General features: G+C 37.6%; 2 protein-coding genes across 2 annotated transcripts in view; one reads left to right on the top strand and one right to left on the bottom strand.

Moving 5' to 3' along the window:
- The window catches only part of LOC117924367 (cell division control protein 48 homolog B), a 45,289-nt gene extending 39,779 nt beyond the window's left edge, over positions 1-5,510 (top strand). The window contains exons 11-13 of the mRNA XM_034842981.1: positions 3,235-3,322; positions 3,483-3,560; positions 4,841-5,510. Of these exons, the coding sequence (XP_034698872.1) occupies positions 3,235-3,322; positions 3,483-3,560; positions 4,841-5,311 (637 nt within the window). The 3' untranslated portion in view covers positions 5,312-5,510. The remainder of the gene's footprint in view (positions 1-3,234; positions 3,323-3,482; positions 3,561-4,840) is intronic.
- Positions 5,511-6,164: 654 nt separating this feature from the next.
- On the bottom strand, positions 6,165-21,688 carry LOC117924368 (reticulocalbin-2). Its single transcript, XM_034842982.1, has 7 exons — positions 20,888-21,688; positions 18,688-18,790; positions 18,511-18,576; positions 16,615-16,788; positions 16,402-16,498; positions 6,622-6,755; positions 6,165-6,515 (listed from the first exon to the last, which is right to left on the bottom strand). The coding sequence occupies exons 1-6, from the start codon at positions 21,441-21,443 to the stop codon at positions 6,633-6,635; spliced, it is 1,119 nt and encodes a 372-aa protein (XP_034698873.1). The 5' UTR covers positions 21,444-21,688; the 3' UTR covers positions 6,165-6,515; positions 6,622-6,632.
- Between the last annotated feature and the right edge of the window lie 266 nt (positions 21,689-21,954).

Below are 21,954 nucleotides of genomic sequence, written 5' to 3' on the forward strand. Positions count from 1 at the left end.
ACAGCTAACAGTTCATAAAGCATTCAGCCATAGGAGGAGTTACAATGTTGATAATGTACGTTGATGATATAATAGTGAAAGGTAATAATCTGGTGGAAAGAGAGGCACTTTGAAGGAAATTGGCACAAGAGTTTGAGATAAAGGAGCTTGGGAAGCTCAAGTATTTTCTGGTATTGAAGTGGCGAGATAAACTAGAGGAATTTATGTGTCACCTAAAAAGTATGTGCTAGAGCTTCTGAAAGAAACAGAGATGCTAGGATGCAAGTTGATCGCCACCTCAATTAAGCTAAACCACAAGCTAGGGGAGGCTGATGATGATGTTGTAGTAGATAGAGGTATGTATCAAAGGTTGGTTGGCAAACTGATTTACTTATCGCATATACAGCTAGACATAAGCTTATGTTGTGAGCGTTATTAGTTAGTTTATGCACGATCTGAGAGAAGTACACTTGGAGGCACCATATAGGGCCTTGCACTATCCAAAGTATACTTTGGGGAAAGGGGTATTGTTAAAAAAAAATGAGGGATTGTGGCCAGTAGCATACATGGATGTTGACTGGGCAGGTTATAAATAGAAGGTCCACCATGGGGTATTGCACTTTACTAGGAGGAAACTTTATGACATGCAGAAGCAAAAAGCAAACAGTTATGACAAGATTAAGTGCGGAAGTTGATTTTCGATCCATGGTTCATGGAATTTGCAAACTCCTATGGCTGGAAATCTTCCTTGATGACTTGAAAATCAAGTGGTGTGGTCCTACAAAATTACATTGGGACAACAAATATGCTATCAACATTCTAACTAATTTGGTTGAATACAATTGAACCAAACATGTTGAAGTGGATAGACACTGCATCAAGGAAAAATTAGAGGGCAGTTCAATATGCATACCTTATGTCTCTGTGGATAGGGGTGGCAATTTGTGTTGGTGGGTCATGTTCGTATTGTGTCAAAACCTAAGTATTCTACTATATGGTTCAACCCAAACCCGACACGAATAATAATTGTGTAAAAAACATAAACCCAAATACTACCTAATTATTAAATAAGTAACACGTCGTGTAACCTATTTAATAATCACGTTAAGTTAGTTCTTGTACATGTCTATATGATTAATGTCTCCACCAAACATGTTTATGACTCAATTGACCTATTTATTTAAAAACAAATTTAAAATAAGTCAAATATGGGTTAAATAGTTTAAAGATATAATTAAATTAATAGCGAAATTATTAAATGGGTCAATTCGGGTCAAATTCGTGTTATGTAAGTTGACCCAAAAGTTACCTATTTATTAAACGAATTACGCAGGTCAACACAAATTTAACCCAAACTCATTTATACTCAACCCAAACTTGCAAAAAGCATGTTGGGTTTGTGTCATGTTGGCGAATTGTATTAAACTTTGCCACCCTTATCTATGGATGAATGTCAATTATGAATAACATCTAAAAGGGGTGAATTCGTATTTTTATATCAATTTGAGATGGTACCTTACAAAAGGTTAATCACCCCCTTAAATTTTTCAATTTGAGATCGTCTTTTTTCTATATAATGGATGCACCAACACTCTTCTAACAAGATAGTCAATGCAATTGACATGGAAATGAGTGAATACTCCCCAACCAAGATATATAAGACATTTCATTTATTCAAAAACACATTTTCTCATATCCATTAATATCAATACCAAATCAGAAATTATTTTGTACTATCTCAAAGCTTAAATGATCCAATTCCAACCTATTTCCTCAAACAACCAAAATAGTAAATCAATTAAAATTTCATAAGCTAAGAAGATAGACTACTGAAAAGATGAGATAAAGATAAAGAGACACTAACACCAAGATTTAACGTGGAAATCAAGGATTTACCTCATCCAAACCTTTAATCTTCTCCTGGACCACTTACCTAGAACCTTCAAACTTGAATTACCCACTTTCTTCTTTTAGAGCATACTTAGAGTCCACACCAAACTTGATCTCGGCCTCTTCTTGAATCCACACAATAAGAAATTTGGGTTTTACCCCTAATATGATGAATATGAGAGTAGGGATGAAACTCAGACTAAATCAACCCATTTGGAAAGAAATTTTCTCACTCAAAAGATGATTCTTAGCTCAAAACCCATAAAATTGTCTTTTAAACCAATCACTCCTAAAATAGGTAAAGAACTTGAAGCTCAAGGGAGGCCACCTAACTATCATAGCTATTAAGCGCTCATTTAGTAGCAGAGCTTAAATACATGTTTTTAAACTCCATCAAACAGTTTAGATTTGTTTTAAAAAATGAAGATTTCGTCAATGCGATCAAATTTTGATCGATCAAATGAGATTGTGAAATTTTGGGTATGACAAAAATTATTGCCCATTAGTTTGATCTATCAAACACAAAATTTGACACTTTTAAGCTTCTACTCCAATTTTTAACAAAAGAATAAAAGTTCAAAACCTGGTTGATCAATGTTTGATATCATCCATCATCTCAAAAACACTTACCATTTCCTCTAGCAATTTACAATCACAGTCTACTTAGAATGACAAGAGTCTAAGAGAAGATTTGAAGCAATTGAGCTAGAAGAACATAATGAGAAATTTGACCTAGAATTGCCAATACACAAAGCCGCTCATAGTCTCAACACATGGACAGCTGCGGACATTCTGACAAAAGGATTACCGAGTCATCCATTTCAAGTGATCACAAACAAGCTGGGGAATGGAAAATAACTATTCACTAGCTTGAGGAGTGTTGAAATCCTCATAACCAGGAGCATACATAATATATAATCTTGTGATATCCAGATTAATTGGGAAAGATTTGCACAGCTGTAAATCATAAATTAGGTAGTTATATTTTGCTGTTTTAAATCCCTGATTTGTTGGGTTTATTGGTTGGTCAACTTTACTTATTTTGCTATAGCTATTCTTGTATAAATATGGATCAATTTTAGAGCGGAGAAATACAATTCATAATTCTCCTCAGATAATTATCCTAGAAGAGTCTGTAACTTCTGAATAATATAATAAAAAATAGTTTATATTTAAGATAGTTTATATTGTGATGGTTTGTGCATCAGGATCTAGGATATGTTCACATTTCTAGTAAGTGTACTTGAACAGGTAGACACACCCACACACGTGCAGGGTTGCACCTCAATCTCTATTCATGTCCCCCCAACCCAGCTGCATTTTTATAGATGTTAAATATATTCTTTTTTCTCATCTTAATGGCAGAGGTGGGAGTTCAAGTAACAGTACTTCTGTAGGGGAGAGGCTTTTATCTACTTTGCTGACAGAAATGGATGGCTTGGAACAGGCGAAAGTAAAATCCCATACAGTATTTTAACATTCATTTATTTTAGAACTATAATCATGACACCACTTACATCTACTGTTCATTTTTTGTCAAGATTGTTCGGATAAGAAATTAGATCATACAATCCAACTTCTGCGATTTGAGTTTTTGCTCATCCTTTTTACAGGGAATTCTTGTTTTGGCTGCTACTAATCGACCTCATGCAATTGATGCTGCACTAATGCGCCCTGGACGTTTTGATCTGGTAAGAATACTGTAACATAACACTTGGGACAGAGTGGTTGCCTCTTAAGAGTATTTGGAAGTACTTTCCATCTAGCCTTGGAAATGATGAAACAGGTTATTTATGCTTGCTAGCCGATTGGTCTTTGTACAACTTAGGCAGAGGCATGTATAGGCCTCTTTTGGGATAGCTTCCTATTTTTGGCTTTAGCTGGAAGCTGAAGTTGAAGCTAAAGACAATTTTTATAGGGCAATATTCATACTGTAAAAGTTTTATTCAATATGAAAGAACTTCTTGCATAAGCTAGAAATAGAGCTTCTACAAGAAGCAACATTTTTCTAGATTTCATTTCTCTTTAAGCCATAAATTATTTGATCAAAATTAGCCTAACAGGTATAGAAGCCCTATTGAGCTAAAAAAAATGCTATTGGCTTCTCAAAAGTTGATCCAAATAGAGCCCTACGAGATTTGAAACTTCCCCTTGAAGGAAATAATATTAAGATGTGTGCATGGAAAAAAGTCTAATAAGAAGTCCCTTCCATTCTTTTAGAGGGGATAAGGCTAGAAACTACCCCCTCCGTTCCTTTAGCCTAGTGGAGGAAACAAGACTAAAGATTTAGGGCTTGTTTCACAACATTATTGAAAATAGTTTTTAAAATGTTTCTCCATGAAGGCACTGTGCACTTACATAGACAATGCAAAAGTTCTTGATCCATTCTCCATAAAAATCGCCTTTTTTTGTTTAGAAAAAAAATTGTCAAAAAACTGAGTAAAAAGATTTGGTAAACCTGCTTTTAAAGTTAGAAAACAAAAACTGTTTTTAAGAACAGTTTATGAGCATGCCCTTAGTTTGACAGCAAGATCTTATCTCTGTCAATTTCTTTGAAATTGTATGGGCTTCACTGATTGTCAGAGCTAACTACAAGATATCTCATGTATATACACATCAATAGCCAGTATTCTATTTATGTACACAATAAGACAAATTGTATATGTACTCATTATGAAAATAGGAAAAGAGTTTAGATTTATGTTTTGTAGGAGAGTTGTACGAATCCCTAAGGAATATTGTCGCACTTTTTTTTTGTTGTCCAAGTGGTATCCTTTTGATGTATATTGTAGAAGGTATCTCTGCCTCCCTTTTTTATTAGATTTTGTAAATTTGGGAATGATTTCTCATCCTTCACTTATAATTTTAATCCATTTTAATGAATATATCTGTTTCTGATTAAAAAAAAGGTCTAGATTTTGCCTGTCAGTGGTGTATCCTATTGACTTGAGCTGTTACTATGAAACTGTAGGTGCTCTATGTGCCGCCACCCGACTTAGAAGCTCGCCATGAGATACTGTGTGTGCATACACGAAACATGAGAATAGGGAATGATGTTGATCTGATGCAAATAGCAGAAGACACTGAGCTTTTCACAGGGGCTGAACTGGAGGGCCTGTGTGTGGAAGCTGGAATTGTAGCACTGAGAGAGGATATATCCGCCACTGTGGTGAGCAATCGCCATTTCCAGACTGTCAAAGCTTCCCTGAAGCCGGCATTGACGCAGGCAGAAATCAACTCATACTCTTCATTCATGAAGAACCCATCTTCAAAGCCTTCAACCCAGTTGGAATCAGGTATCAAACATGAGGCCAAGAACTCGATGAACGTTTTGGGTAGCAGTCGAGTTAGGATTGGTGCTTTGAGTTTTTTAGTTCTTGCCATCGCGAAATATTTCCTCACGCATAACTGGCAACTTCTCGAAAGAACTCATCCGACATGATAATTATACCATCGTCCTGATCGTGTTGTTCCAGTTTTATCTTCGACAGTAATCCAAAACTAGCTGCAAATAGTTTTCTTTTGGGTTGTTGTCAAGAATAAAATTTATGTGAGAATTTAAATATGAAAAACAGGTATAAAAATTATGTGAGAATAAAAATTCTCTCTCTCTCTCTCTTGGAAGTTTGGGGGCGTGCACGCAGAAGGAAATCTTGGCAGCTCATTTGTTTTTAATCTTGGATGAGTTCTCAGTTTTTGTCACCTCATAAAGTTGGTGAAAAAATATTCAACCTTATATCTAGTATGACATCGGCAAGAGCTCTAGAACCTAGATAAATGGTCCTTAAAATTGGTTGAAATAAAAAGAAAAAGAGCAAAAAAGAAAGAAAAAAACCAAGCAAAGACCATCAATTCTTAAGCTTATGTAGGGCTACAGCTTGGGGTAGTTTGAATCAGATTAATTCACGGTTGTGGTCAATTTAAGCTCACCTTGAATTAAGAAATATTTAATCTAGTTAAGAAAGACGTAATCGAAACCCCTTTCAGAGATGATATTGCTCGAAAAATCCTTTACCTTCTCCGGCATGTGTTGTCTGTCAATAAGATATACCCACAAGCAAGAAACCATTGTAGACCACAACAGTTTCATCCGCTAAAACAAATATATCGCTGCAGTGAAGAAGATACCTGTTAGGGTTTTGTCAAGGAGAGCTTGGGTTGAGTCTCTCTCTGCTAGCATTGTTCAAGTTCTTTAGGCTTGAACCCAAACCCGTAAAACTCATAAAACTCTTTACAGGTTTGGATCCAAAGAAATGAAGAAGAAAAAAGAGGCAATCAATGCCATACTACACCCACGTTAAACAACAAATGATTATTGATATTTTCTAATGTACATGTATAATAAAAAAACATGGATATGATAATTCTAAGTATTAAACAAATGTTTGCAACAAAGTTGGAATTCGAAGCCACATCAAATCATGTATAATCCTCAGACGTGGCAAATGACCCCTATAATCTTGTGAGGGAGAGCAGCAAGAATGAGGGATGGGTGACCAAGAAATGACACCTTAAAAACATCTGCAGCCTCTTGAAAGGTAATGATCCTCATGAAAATTGTTGAAACTTCTCTTTACTGATGCTATATAGCATGAATCTCCCGCCAAAGAATGATTAGAACTCTTGCAATGATTCTTCTAACCATCCTGCAATTATGGTATTAAAATTTTTTAATACATTAAGCAGATGGAAATTGCATAAACTATAATGTCAAAGGACTCAAAACCAATAGTGAAAGAGCTTCCTTCTTACCTTGCATTAAATTAGAACTCATCATGGAAGTCGTCATAGTCATCTTCATCATCATTGAAAATGGCACTATAAAACACATATGGATTATCAATCATCTCTGTCAAGGTTAGACGCCCATCTTTATCCGCATCTGCCTGCACAAAGTAAACTCTGAACCAGATCAAGACACAGACTTAAAACAGGTGATCCTCATCAGCATCCTAGCATTATCCAGTGGAACCAATAGATTTTTTTTCATTTTTTTCTTTTTCCTCAAACTTTCAACTCCACAGCAAGACAGTTCAAATATTGTCCTCAAATCTCAGTAGGATGTAAAATATATTTTCCCTTATAAATAGTGCAATGCATATTAAAATGTAGAATTCTGCTGTTCAGCTTGTCTCACAATCAAGATTATTGGATAAAATTCAACCTCCATATGTATCATTTCACAGCAGACCTGCAGTGGATTTTGACAATTTGATCTTACATGTAATGGTGATATATGCATGCAGCATATGTGGAATAGAGTACGTATTCGGAACTATTGGGTTAAGTATATAAATCTGGAAATCAACTTTATGTGCATAAATTAATAAAACCTCACCAATACCACTCAATCTTGTCATCCTCGTATATGAGAATAATTACTCAGTTGTTAAAGTTCCTATTTAAGTTTACAAAGCAATTGGGCAACAGTTAGAAAAACCTACATGTCTGATACTTTGTATCAAGAAAACTCTTAATGCTCTTATGTTTGGGATTCAGTGGGTTCTTCAATAATCTATCAAAGATCTGTGTTGGGTTGGAAAGATTGGGACAAGAATAAGGGGTTGAGAAAGGTCTAACGTCTGACTCTTCTTTTCTTGTTTTTGGTGCACATGGAAATTGCATCTTCAATGAAGGAGACTTTCATCAAATTCCATTGCAACTAGTCTAAAATCCCATTGGCTATGGTCAATTGCTCTGTTAGATTTCAATGATGACCTAAATAGAAAATAGTAGGTTTTTGTATGGCTTTCTTCTTTCATCCTACTTGTGGTTCCCTTTGTATTAGTTCCTGTGTACATGTCATGTGCCCCCCATTTTTTTGCTAGACATTCTTTAATACATCTTTATTTATCCATAAAAAAAGAAGAAACTGAAAAAAAAAAAAAAGGAAGCCTAACTGAAATTTAGGACTATTTCCCCATCAGAAAAAAGGAAGCCTAATGCTCTGGAACTTTGGGAACAAAGTGCATCTTCAGTTAAAGAAAGAACAGAATGCGGCTTTTACTTGGTCAAACATGCAAGTTGTTACTATATGCAAGAGATTGGATAGGTTTTTGTTTTCTTCTGAGTGAGATTCCTTTTTCTCTCAAAGTTTTCAAGAGGCACTTCCTAGATGGACCTCTGATCATAGCCCAATTTGTTTGGAAACTAATCCTTTAAAATGGGGTCCAACTCCTTTTAGGTTTGAGAATATGTGGTTGCTCCATCCTGAGTTTAAAGAGAAGTTTAGAGAGTGGTGGCAAGAGTGTACGGTGGAAGGTTGGGAAGGTCACAAGTTCATGAGGAAATTTAAGTTTGTTAAATCAAAGTTAAAAGATTGGAATATAGTGGCCTTTGGAGATTTAAGAGAGAGGAAAAAGCACATTCTTTCGGACTTAGGTAGAATTGATCTAATTGAACAAGAAGGGAATTTAAATCTTGATTTGGTATCAGAAAGGACCTTAAGAAGAAGGGAGCTAGAGGATTTGTTATTAAAGGAAGAGGTTCAATGGAGACAAAGATCTAGGGTCAAGTTGATTAAAGAAGGGGATTGCAACTCTAAGTTCTTTCACAGAATGGCCATTGGAAGAAGAAGTAGGAAGTTCATTAAGTCTCTGATTTCTGAGAGGGGGGAGACTTTAAGTGACATTGAGGTTATCTCTTAGGAGATTGTAAATTTCTTTGGGAATCTTTATTCCAAACCTGAAGGTGATTCTTGGAGGATTGAAGGAATTGATTGGGTCCCTATTTCTGGAGAGAGTGCAATCTGGCTGGATAGGCCTTTTTCTATAGAGGAGGTATGAATGACAGTTTTCCAATTGAATAAGGAAAAGGCCCCTGATCCTGATGGCTTTACTATGACAGTTTATCAAGAGTGTTGGGATGTGATAAAAGAGGATCTTATGAGGGTGTTTCTTGAGTTCCATACCAATGGGGTAATAAATCAAAGTACAAATGCGACATTCATTGCTATGGTGCTTAAGAAAAGCCAAACTTTTAAAATCTCAGATTATAGACCTATTAGCTTGGTTACAAGTTTATATAAGATAATTGCTAAGGTCTTATCAGGGCGTTTACGCAAAGTTCTTCATGAAACAATCTCTGGCTCTCAAGGAGCCCTTGTTGAAGGGAGACACATTTTGGATGCTGTGTTGATAGCCAATGAAGTGGTGGATGAGAAAAGAAGGTCAGGGGAGGAAGGGGTAGTCTTCAAAATCAATTTTGAAAAGGCCTATGATCATGTGGATTGGGGCTTTTTAGATCATGTGCTACAAAGGAAGGGGTTCAGCCAGAAATGGAGATCTTGGATAAGGGGTTGTTTGTCTTCATCTAGTTTTGCAATCCTAGTTAATGGGAATGCAAAGGGTTGGGTTAAGGCCTCTAGAGGTTTGAGACATGGAGACCCCCTTTCTCCTTTCCTTTTTACTCTAGTGGCAGATGTTCTAAGTAGGATGATGATCAGAGCAGAGGAAACTGGGATAACTAAGCGTTTCTTTGTGGGGAGGGATAGGACTAGAGTGTCTTTGTCACAGTTTGCAAATAACACCATCTTTTTCTCTAAAGCCTCTATGGAACATCTTCAAAACCTCAAGATTATCCTTTTGGTTTTTGGGCAAGTATCTAGTTTAAAAATCAACTTAGAAAAAAACACATTTCAGGTATTAACACTAGGTAGGAGTTGTTGTCTAGTTTGGCCTCAGTTTTGGATTGCAGAGTGTCAGAGTGGCCTTTGTCTTATTTAGGCCTTCCATTGGGAGGGAACCCAAAGACAATAGGCTTTTGGGATTCGGTGGTTGAGAGAATTTCGAGGTGGCTGGATGGTTGGAAAAAGGCCTTTTTGTCTTTGGGAGGGAGGATTACTTTAATTCAGTTTTGTCTGTCTCATATCCCTAGCTACTTCCTCTCCCTCTTTAAAATCCCAACATCAATAACTTCAAAGATTGAGAAGATGCAAAGGGATTTTCTTTGGTCTGGGGCGGGGGAAGGGAAGAAAGATCATCTTATCAGATGGGATGTTGTTAGTAGACCAAAGGAGTTGGGAGGTTTGGGTTTTGGGAAGACTTCTATGAGAAGTATTGCTCTTCTAGGGAAATGGCTTTGGAGGTTCCTTAGAGAAAGAAGTGGTCTTTGGCATAAGGTTATTGCGAGTATATATGGGACACATCCTAATGGATGGGACGCTAACATGGTGATTAGATGGTCACACAGATGTCCTTGGAAGGCCATTGCTCAAGTTTTCTAGGTTTTTTCCCCTTTTGTCCGCCTAGTGGTGGGCAATGAGGAGAGAATTCGTTTTTGAGAAGATCTTTGGTGGGGTAACCAAACTTTGTGTTCTCAATTTGCTGATTTTTATAGAGTTATTTATATGAAAAACCTCACTGTCTTAAATGTCCTTGGCAATTCCTTTCCATTGTCTTCGAATTTTAACTTTTGTCGCAATCTTACTGATTCAGAAATTGATCTCCTTCAGAGATTAATGTCCACCCTTAGTTCTGTGCTTTTCTCTCCTTCTTTGGCAGATTCAAAAGCGTGGTCTTTGTCATCGTCAGGATTGTTTTCAGTGAAATCTTTTTTCTTTTTTTTTTTGATAGGTAAATAGATTTCATTAAGAGCCAAAGGCTAGAGAAAAGGCATACACGGAGTATACCAAAGACAAAGAAGCAAAAAATAAAGGGACAAAACAAACATGACCCTTACTTGGTGGCTAGCCAGTCTACAAAATCTATCAAAGACAAAGTGTGTTCCTCTATATACACCCTAGCCCAATTCACAAAAGTGTACAAAAAAATGGATTTAATGTCTTGATCGTTTCTCTCCATATCATCAAATGCCCTCCTGTTTCTTTCTCTCCAAATGGTCCACATCAAGCAGAGGGGGGCAGCTCTCCAAGCTTTCTTCCTTTTCTTGCCCACAAAGGAACCATGCCAACCTAGGAGGTGTTTTTTCACAGAGGAGTGCATCACCCATTGTACCCCAAACAGGGAGAAAATTAGAAGTCATAACATTCTGGCTTTCTCGCAAAACAGTAGAAGGTGATCTGTGGTTTCCTCCTCATATTTACACAAAAAGCATCTGTTGGGGATGCTCCAACCAAATCTCTTCAGGCGGTCCGTGGTGAGCAACCTATTCCAAGCCGCCTCCCAGCCAAAGAAACTAGCCTTAATTGGGACCCAAGGCGTCCAAATAGTTCTAGCCGGAAGGGGGGTTTGGTATCCCTTGAGAACGAGCTATAGAAGGACTTGACAGAAAAGGTTCCATTCTTGTTCTCTTTCCACCGGAACAAGTCCTCCACACCTCTTCTAATGGTCAAGGGATGAAGCTTGCTTAATAAGCTTTCGACTTCTCCCACCTCCCAATCATTAAGGTGTCTATTAAAACGAAGCCCCCAGCTACCTCCTCCTTCGTCTTCCTCCCAAGCCTCAGCAACCCATCCTTCTTTTTTCTTAGCATTGTCAAAAGTCTCAAATCCTATCTTATTCCTTTCGGCCAAGTTTTTGTGGAGTTCAAAAGCCCCTTCAAAGGTTAAGGCCTTCGCTTGGTTAGTAGCACATGGGAAGGTAAACACCAATGATAAGTTGCAATTAAGAAGACCCTACAAATCCCTCTGTCCTCAATAGTGCATTCTTTGCAAAGGAAATGGAGAGTCAATTGACCACTTTTTTCTTCATTGTCCTGTTACCATTGGACTCTCGCACAAGTTGTTCAATCTAGCAGGGTTGGTTTGGGTCCCTCCAAAGAGTTTTGAGGGCATGTTGGTTATTGCTTTTAAAGGCGTAGGGAACTCATTAAGAGGCAAGACACTTTGGCAAATCGTTTGCCTTACTTTGATTTGGATGGTGTGGCAAGAGAGAAACAATAGGATCTTTGAGGATAAAGGGAGAACGGAAGAGATGTTATGGAATTTGATTCGGTTCTATTCTTCTCTATGGGCTTCTTGTACTGAAGCTTTCAGAGGAGTTCCTCTAAGTGTTTTACAACTCAACTGGATTGCGGTTTGCACTTCAAAAGTTTGAAGAATATTGGGGTTTCTCTTTGTTTTTAAAGTTCTATTGTTAGGAGTTTTTTCCTTTGTTCAGTTTGTGTAGGAAGGACCTCTCATCCTTCCCTTGGTTTCTTCTCTTTCTTTTGTATCTTTTCTCTCCTGTATCTTTTCTTCTATTAATATATTTTTCTTCGTTTCTGATCAAAAAAAAAAAAGGGTCTCCTTTTAGAGGGAAGACAACCAAAAAGTAAGGAATTTTTTTTTTGATAGGTAAACAAAATAAATATATTAAAAATGCGCAAAGAGTACACATGGAGTATACAAGAAGCAGCCAAAAACAAGCGAAAAAGAAGAGAAACAACAAACCGGTCGCCCTAACTAAAGGCTTCACCCTACAGCCCAGCAAAACAAAAAACCCCAGACATAGCTAACCCTTGGGTGAAAACTGCCATATCCCCTCTTCCTAGCCCTTCCTGAATTCGCCACCTTCAACTCCTCAAGAATAATAATCCCAGAACATGGTCACTTACAGACCATCTCCCACCCACTACTCCAACTCCTCTCTTTTTTGTTTGAGTCGCAGTAATTAACCAAGCATTCCAAATTTCGCTGCTCCCTAACAAATCAGGATGTGGAGGATGGCCTCCTCTTCGAGACTGAAACCTTGCGACCTTTCTGCTTTCCATCTTTCTCAACAGGGAAGCAATTTCCTTCTCATTCCCATCCACTAGCAATCCCAAAAACTTACTAAAAGAGAGAAATTTTTGAAAAGAAGGATCGGACAGGCACTTTGCTACCGACGAGCCCCTACTAGGACTCTTGCAACCCGAATTCCCCTCCTCACTACACACTTCTTGGTTCGCCTTCTCGGTATCCTTAGGCTGATGCTCTAGGGATTCCACTACCAAGCCCTCACTAGAAATAACACAGAGAGGCCTGTTAACATCACCGTTGCCCCTCTGTTGGAGACCCACATCTTGCTCCCTCCAAGGAACTAAACTTTTGGTTCTCCCCTCAGAAAAAACCCTCGTCTTTGGACATGGAAGAAACCAAAGAAGAAGACCCTCCTCCCAACAGACCAACTGGAGAGGAAAACTTACCAAAGGCTTCCTTTCAGCGCACTTCTGCTAAAAGGGTCTCGACGATGAATGCAAGGTGAGAGGTTCCCGGAAAGGACCCCACTTGCAACACTCAGCTCTCTATCACCCCAAAAAAAGCTTCCTGACATCTGTCAGCTTCTTCCAATAGCTCATTCTGCTACTTCCCAACATCTAATCTCATCATCTCACAGCACGTGTTCTCCCCCTGCATAGCGGCTTCAATACTCCAAAGACCCCTTACATCTTTCCATGGGGGTAAGTGAAACTGGCTGAGTCCTCCAACACAAGGGCTTTTAAAAACATCCACCCACCTAGTGGGCTGGGCTGAAGAAAAAGGCACAAGGTCCTCTTTAGAGCCATTAAAGGCCCAATTCCCATTTAAAGACTTGTCCTCCCAGATTTGGGCTACACGACCAGCCACCCAGCCCACTCCTTTTGTTGTACAGTTGTCTAGGGGCATCCCATCAGCCACCAAACATCTTCTCACTTCTGATTTTCCCCTACGCACGCCATCAGAGCCCACTGCCCCCTTTCTCACATCAACCTTTCGCTTCCCCTCACGGGAAGCCACCTCACCCTCTTCAATTTGACTTTTCCCAGATGAATGTCCCCTTTGTTTCATGGCGCGTGCACTGCCATTGCCCTCAACCCTAACCTCTTGCACATTTCCTTTGGGTACTACCTGTGACATCCATGGTGGAACTTCCCACCACAACTGCATAGCGAAGCAAACAGAACCTACAATCACTTGCAGCAAGCCTGACACTTTCTTTTCATTTTGATCTTACCAGAATTCTGGCCCATTGGCTATTGTGATTTTTAGCAGAAACTTCATCTACTGCAACGAATCCTCCACAACTATCCCCTACCAATTTGAACAGATCCTTACTCCACAGATGTACAGGAAGCCTAGCAATTTAACCCACACTTCTTTAACATGAAACCCACTTTGAAAACACCCCACTTCAAGGACCCACCTGTTTAGAAGTAATCGTTTATTTTCAAACCATCTCAACCCACTGTTTAGCACTGCATCAGCGTCTAAGGAAACCTCAAAATCAAACAAAATAAGAGAACCCCCTAACAAGGAATTCGACACTCCATGCAACTGTCAGTTCTCAACAGCCCAAGTATTTAAACCATCCAGGTGAGGAACTGGGTCACCAAAATCCCCTCATTTGCCCACCAAACTAGACTTTAAAGTCTCCATCCTAGAGAGAACTTCCCTTTCCTCTTACTGGACCCAAACAGCCTCCCCCACCACACCTAAAACTTTCTGGGTTTTGTCTGCAGAAGACTTGGTCAAAGAAATGGTGGATGTTTTTAAAAGCCCTTGTGTTGGATGCTGCATTCTAACAACAGCTCCCTTAAGATTCCACCAAAACATTAAGAAGCTTTGCAGGACAGAGATACAAACCCAACCATTAAGAGAAAACAAAGAAAAAGAGCGGATTATCACGGACTTAGTCTTTTCCTAAGCTCGTGCGGCATTTAGACAAGTCAAGACACTTAATCTTGCTAAGTCAGCCTTACTCTCAATGCTTAGCTTGCTAGGTTAAGATGCTCACGACTCGGAAGTTTGAGAAGGCGTAGTAGGCAACTCTTAAAAAATGAAAGCTTTTATTTCTCAAAGGAAGCTTTACAAGTGCTTTGGGAACTCACTTGCTTGGTTAGGAAGTGGTTTGAGGGGTGCCTTGTCCAAATGAGGGTCTCACCTATTTATAGGCACCAATGAAACTCTCTAGAACCTTGGAGGGTTCCTTACAACTCAAGAATAATTTAGAACTTCCTACACAATTCTATGTACAAACCTATGTACAAGAATATACACGAGATCTCTAGAATTCTCTAGAAAGCCTTAGACTCCTCTCATGCCTTCCACCATAGTGTAAACATGTGTGGACATCTCTAAGTATTTCTAGAACTTTTCACACTCTTCCCATCAATGGTTAAGTGTAGATGGCTCCAGGAGTCTCCAGAAACTTCATGCCCTCTATATAACCCCTATGGGTAGGGTCATTTGAAGCATCTTGTAACACGAAGCTACCATAACTAATCATACATAGATTTCAGAATAAAGCCATTTATATTCAACTGATAATTAGCTAATGCTTGAGGTCTCCAAAGACACTAGATACTAAATTGGGTGGCTCATTAGATGAATTGGTTTTCTGGTGTCCACTTTTCTTCATGCCAAATTTAATTCATGTTTTCAAACAATTCAGTTATAACCAAGCATTTTGAGAAACCCAAAATCTTTTTCAGAAATGATGGTGGTTGAGAGCAATTGTGAGTTGCAAGGACTGATTGGCAAATAGAACAAGGGAAAGAAGAATGGAAATGAGATTCGAATGAATTCAAATCTAGAAAGATAGATTTACAAAAAATGATTTGTGGACATTAACATGGGATATGAAAAATCATGAAGAACTCTGAGAAAACAGAGACAAAAATAGACAAACAAATTCACTCAACCTATAATCTGTTGAAAGGGAGAGTAAGTAATACAGATCCTTCTATTCTTTCATCTAAATTGATCCCAAAGGCACAAATGCAATCCAAATAGCAGATGGGAGAGGAATGAACCCTATGATGAAGGATTTGGACAAAGAACTATATAGAACTATATGGGGAATGTCCTGAACAAGATACCTATGCAAAGAACTGCCTTAGCATGTGTTTAATCTCCATAGCATCTAGGGTCACATGAACTTCCCTCTCTAGGTAAATCCACAATTTGAAAAATTGTAAATGGAAGAAATTGTGAACTTTCAAAAAATAATAAAAAAGTTGCAACTAACAGTCATGTATGCAGAAGTTTCTCCAGTCATCTAAGAGAAGACTAAATAACAATAATAAATTCTCAAAGTAGGAATTCAAAATAATTCACATGATATATTTCAAAATAAAGGCATTAGCCACCTTTCATATTTTGGACTACAGGAGAAATTCCAATGAACCTTGAAGTCAAAGTTCATATTGGTTCATATTAACCAATTAGAAAGGAGGGAGCTTCTCGAGAAACTAGACAAAGTTCTAACAGTTGCAGAAAACAACTATTGCCTGTTTGGAATAACACTGAGCACCTTCAGCAGCTTTCCCAAAGACAAAGCACCAAAAGATATCCTCTAGCCCATGTTCTTACTCATGATAAGTATCACTCGACGTGACAATGGCTGCCCCAGTAAGTTTGTGGGAAACATTTGCCCCTTTCTAGTGTGGATGGATTATAAAGTATGATAGTGTGCATCATTTTTCAGTAATCCAGGATAAACAAATTCCTGGATTGATCAGAGTAAGAGCACTTATGACTTATTCTTATATGACAAGTGGCTTAATTAATGTTTCATTGTTATCTACTTGAACAAGCAGTATTAGATTCATGTTTATACACAAAGCATTCTTCTGGTCCCAAAATTGATGAAATTGTACTAAATTGAAAGAAGTTCTTCTCAGTTACATGAATACCTGTGATATGATATAATCTGCCTGCTGCTTTGCATAGTAATGCTCTGATGGATGAAGTTTTCCGATTATAGGCAGTAGTTCATCCTCTGACAAAAGTCTATAAACAAAAAGGGCAAGTCAAGTAACTACTAGTATCGAGTGACTCTTGAAATCCTCTGGAAAAAAAAATGCAACTCCTCAAATTGATTTAGAATAAAGATATTTGAATAATACCCATCACCGTCTTTGTCGAGCTGAGAAAACAATTTCTTAGCAGGAGCCTCCATTAAATCAGAAGACTCATGTGAGGAGTTGTGACTTTCTTCATTATAATTCCGTACCAAGTCAAAAAGCCCATGGAAAAATTCATTAAAGTTAACCTTCCCATCTTTGTCTGTATCTCTTTCCCTAAGGAGAAAAAAGGCAAAATGGACAGTTAGCAAAACTGAGCAAATGACGTTACAACAGGATCAAGAGCAATTATGGATGACGTTTTGTAGGCAAGAATGGAACTTGCTAGTAACTGAATAGATTCACCAGAAAAAGTAACTAGCAAAAATAATTATTAAAGTAAATAAATAATTAATTAAATAAAGCAGATAATTGAGCAAAAAGCAATTATGTATTTCCAGTTATGGTTTTTATATTTTATTTTTTATCAGAAACAAAGATATAATACATATTTATAAAAAGTGCAAGAGAAGGGTGAGGGGTCCTCCCCACAATATATATTTCCAGTTATGTTTTCTCAATAACATTTTTGACTCTAATAGGACATGCACATAAAGTACATTTATGTATTTATTATTCCTATCAGAGTAATTGAGTGTTGAATGACCTATTTTACCACTCTTATTCTGTATCTCTTTCCCTAAGAAGAAAAAAAGCAAAATGGCCAGTTAGCAAAACTGAGCAAATGACGTTACAACAGGATCAAGAGCAATTATGGATGAAGTTTTGTAGGCAAGAATGGAACTTGCTAGTAACTGAATCGATTCATCAGAAAAAGTAACTAGTAAAAATAATTATTAAAATAAATAAATAAATAAAGCAGATAATTGAGCAAAAAGCAATTATGTATTTCCAGTTATGGTTTTTATATTTTATTTTTTATCAGAAACAAAGATATAATATATATTTATAAAAAGTGCAAGAGAAGGGTGAGGGGTCCTCCCCACAATATATATTTCCAGTTATGTTTAAACATGTTATTATCATTATTATTTATTTATTTGACAGGGATTGGCTTCTGTTTAAACATGTTATCTATAGAGTAGAAGTAAAGATCTACCAAGTAAAACGCATTGCAATAACAGCTCAAACAAAAATGCAGTAGAAAAATTTCAGTTGCTAGTGCAGTAAATAGAGACAGGAATGTCTGATGATTCAATTAGATATCCATTTCATACACCTTACTTAATGGGTGAAGAATGCTAACCTCGCAAAAGTAACACCCTAAAAAGAGGAAAAAATGTCCCCCATTATAATGGCCAAAGGGGGTAACTGGATTGTGATTTTAACTATTTTCAAGATGGTCTCTTTGTCATATTAGGGTTCCACCTCATTTTACAAGGGAAAGGTAGTTTTCATCCTTTTGTACCTCAGTTTTAGCTTCACAACTTTAGCAAGATTAAGGGAACATAAGAAAACCCTCAAACTTCATTGTTGGATTAGAGCATCATATTTCTCATTTCAGACCAAATTTCTGATCTTCAGAAATCTGGTGGTAAGATTTTAATATTAGAATAGTCTGAATATAAACAACATGCAGGAGTTGAGCCCAACGCCACAATCATTTTATCCCTAGATCTAAGAATGTAAAGTAAAAATAAATAAATAATATAATATAATGAAGTGAAACAGTGGGGACTGTAGGGAATTGGAATTTTAAGACAGCCATGTAGTACATACACTCACACACATGCTGACAAGCATTCATTCACATAGTACACACATTCATGCATATACACACATAAAGGCACATGTAGACACATATATGTGCATATGTACATGTGTGTGTGCGAGTGCATAGATATAAAATTATAAATATAGATTAAAATAGAAAAACATATTCATTAGAGAAGAGAATTACAAAGGACAAAATAAAACCTTCTATGAAAGCAATTTTACCTTATTTCTTCCTTGCACAACCATTGAACCAGCTTTGGATTTTTGCTATCAGCTGGGTGCAGAAAGCTAGAAAAGTACAATGAAGAGAATTATTTAATAAAGAACTAGCAATGATAAAGAAAGTAAACAAGTTTTTTTTCTCCTTTCAAATGAAAATTTCTAAATGCAGAAACATACTCATTGAACTCAGTTATATTCAGAAGGCCATCTCCATCTGCATCTGATGCATTAAAATGCTCCTCCTTCCACCAACCCATGTCATATCCAAAGGAAGTATTATCTGGTAAACACAACAGGAAACAGTTACCCAATAGACCTTTTTGTGAAAGTAAGCTGTGTTAGCGTAGGAAACAAATGTGAAAACAAATTTGAGAATGCAGCATTTAACCCATAATTTCAATGTTAACTTATGTTAGGAACCAGCCAAATAGGTTCACATTATGGATTAAGAGTGAGTCTCTGTCTATTTGCATGGATATGATAAACTAATTTGTCACCTTTAGCAAAAGGGTTCATACTCCTATGGCCTATCTTGTTTGCTGATAACATAGCTTTAGTTGAGGAAACCTGAGCTAGGTATTACTAGGGATTAACGCTAAACCATAACCAGGGAAAGATATTTGAAAAATCAAAATATTTTGGTATTTGCAGAACAAGAACAAATCATATGGAATATAATTTGTATAAGGAGAAGAAACAAGAAGGTAGCAAAAATGACATCTAGAAGTGAGAGCTTGATATCTTGGATGATCATCCCCAAGGGACAGATCGAAGGGAACCACAACCATTGAGTTCTGGTGACCTAAATAAAGTGAAAAGGTGCTTATGGAGCATTTTGTGCTTAACAACTACATGTCAGATCACAGGAAATTCTATCAACTGTTCTATCCATAGTTGTCAAATCTGAACAGTTCCTAACATGTGTTACTTGATTTTGACACTTAGATGTATACATATCATGGTCGTCAATCAATTGCACAATATGCATAATATGCAAGACAACACATTGCAGAATCAATTGTTTTTAAATACAAAAATATTTTTAAAAGTTCTCTAAGAACCTATGAGGTCGAAAAATAATTTTCACATGTTTATATCATATGTTAAAGAACCTATCGAGTACAAATTCGAAGAGACTTCATAATTATGTCTAGGATATGGGGGTTTTTTATTAATCCATATTTCAGAGTGTGCTGGGCTCAGAACTAAATTTTAGTCTGATATGTGCCATAGGAAAACCCATCTTAGGGATTGTTCTCCAGATCTATTATTCATTACAGTGAATTGAGATGTCTTGGTGATAGATTGAACAGGAGGACAAGAAACAAGACCTGCAGATAGTCTAAAGCTTCCATGATTCAGAAGTGGGACTGGTAAATTTGTCCTTGTGTTGTATATAGCATATAATACAACATGTGATTGTGGATGTACATGGGAGGATAAGCTAATCAAAGGATGCTTGCTTCTCCTTGGAATCCTGCTGTAAGGCCTTCGATCTAAATCTTGGTATGTTTTTCCTCCATAAAAGGGTCTGCGTTCACTCCCTCTTTTCAACGATAGTTTCTTTGTTCATAAAACTCTCACTTTGGACTAGTTTAGGAGAAGAGACAGGATATTAACCAATCAGTATTGTTTGTCGAAAAAGGACCAGGAACCTACCAATCATTTACTCATTCATCATTGGATGGTAAAGTCCATGCTCCCTATTGCTTTCATCATTTAGTATTTCTTGGATGCTTCCCAAGTCAGTGGCTAGTGACAAGGATCTTTACTTCATAGAAAGAGGAAAGTAAGTATTCAATGGTTTAAACCAGTTGAAGTTGCAAATGGAAAAAAAGTTATCATGAATCTCTATTTGTGTGGTCTAGGAGACCTGCAAGGAATGGCAGATTATACTTAATCATTGGTGTGCCCTAACGGTAAGAGTTCCTACTTCTCCATTCCCCATTTCAGTTATATAGTTTATTTGTCGAGTGTTCCATGTATACCTCCAACATAGATAGGCTACATCAGCATATTCCATACCTCTTTGTATAAAGAGGTATTCACCAACCAAAGATCAATGATAGAATGAATAAAAAGATACACAAAAATAAAACCAATTGAGGACAAAACTAGAAGCAGTCTAAGATGATATACATCACAAATGGCCAATACAGCTGAAAGACAAGAAACAATGACAATGCAACAAAATTGATATATCTATATATATATAAAATCAGACACCCAGTATCTGAACCTCACATTAGAACTCAAAATTAATCAACAATCAAGAAAATTACGATGAATGCAATCACAATTAGGAAACTAGAAACCCATGCACCAAAAAATTCACAAAACAAATACTAGTTTTCAAACCCTAAAATCTCAGATTTACCTGAATTTCGAACCCAACTGGGAGCCTCATACTCCGAAAAGGAAATCAATCCATCCTTGTTTTTATCATGAAGCTCCATCTCCCTCTGTGTCCTGTGCAACACCTCCTTCTCCGACTGTTTCAGATTCCACTGAGTCAACTCGCTCTCACTCACAAACCCGTCCTCCGGATCAACATCAATTTTGGGGAAAAGCAACACCAGCCGGCCAGTGATATTGAACCGGTCCTCGTCGTTAAGATAGTCCTCGGCGTTCATGAAATCCTCCCACTCCGGCTGCGACTCGGCGGCAGGGGCCGAGTCGAACTCGGGGTGACGATTTTGGAACTGGAGCTTCTCCCACTCCTTGTCCTCGCGACGGCGCTCGATGTCGGCGACTATAGGGTCAAAGGCGACGCGGTGGTCGTTGGCGCCGGTGAAGGTGTAGGAGGAGCGGACCTTGAGGCGGCGGGAGGCGTGGTGGTGGCTGCGGTCGAGGGATTTGTTTGGGGAGTGAGAAACTAACCAAAATACCAGCAAAGCTACTGAAATGTAGATCACCACTGACACCTTCCCCATCTCATCCACAACAAAATGCAGGCAAAAGGCTTTTCCACTTTGCAAGCCCACCAATGAATCAATCAATGGATGCAACAATCTAAAGAACCCAATAATGCGTAATGACGAAGATTTAAGTAGGGTTTTAGCAATCCAATTCACCAGGGTTTTGGAGAGAGATTAGTGGGTTGTTGACAATTTGGACTGGGAGAGGGTGGGGATGAAGAAACAGGGGGAAGGGCGGAGTTGGGTCTTGGGTGTAGATCTGGTTGGCAATTTCACATGCTCAACACCCCTCCTATGCAATTTTTGCCACGTAGGATTCACACCCTGCTGTGGAATTGCCACGTAGGAAACCAAGGACTATCAAATTTTTTATATTTCTACCGAATGACCTCAAATTTAGGAAAATAAAATTATTTGATATTTATAATTTTTATTTTTATTCCTCATACAAAACAAAGTTGGAAAGCATTCCTAGAAATTCAAAATTTCCTTCATAACGGTTATATAATTTAAAAAACATACTGAA

This window comes from Vitis riparia, chromosome 10 (genome assembly GCF_004353265.1).
Source record: "Vitis riparia cultivar Riparia Gloire de Montpellier isolate 1030 chromosome 10, EGFV_Vit.rip_1.0, whole genome shotgun sequence".
In the NCBI taxonomy this organism is placed as follows: Eukaryota; Viridiplantae; Streptophyta; class Magnoliopsida; order Vitales; family Vitaceae; genus Vitis; species Vitis riparia.

Excerpts from the sequence above, each read along its gene's own strand:
- LOC117924368 (XM_034842982.1), bottom strand. The coding sequence starts at position 21,443 with ATGGGGAAGGTGTCAGTGGTGATCTACATTTCAGTAGCTTTGCTGGTA. Across the intron at positions 18,791-20,887 it reads CAGTTGGGTTCGAAATTCAG|ATAATACTTCCTTTGGATAT; the intron begins GTAAATCTGAGA and ends TGTGTTTACCAG. Across the intron at positions 16,789-18,510 it reads TTGTGCAAGGAAGAAATAAG|GGAAAGAGATACAGACAAAG; the intron begins GTAAAATTGCTT and ends TTTTCTCCTTAG.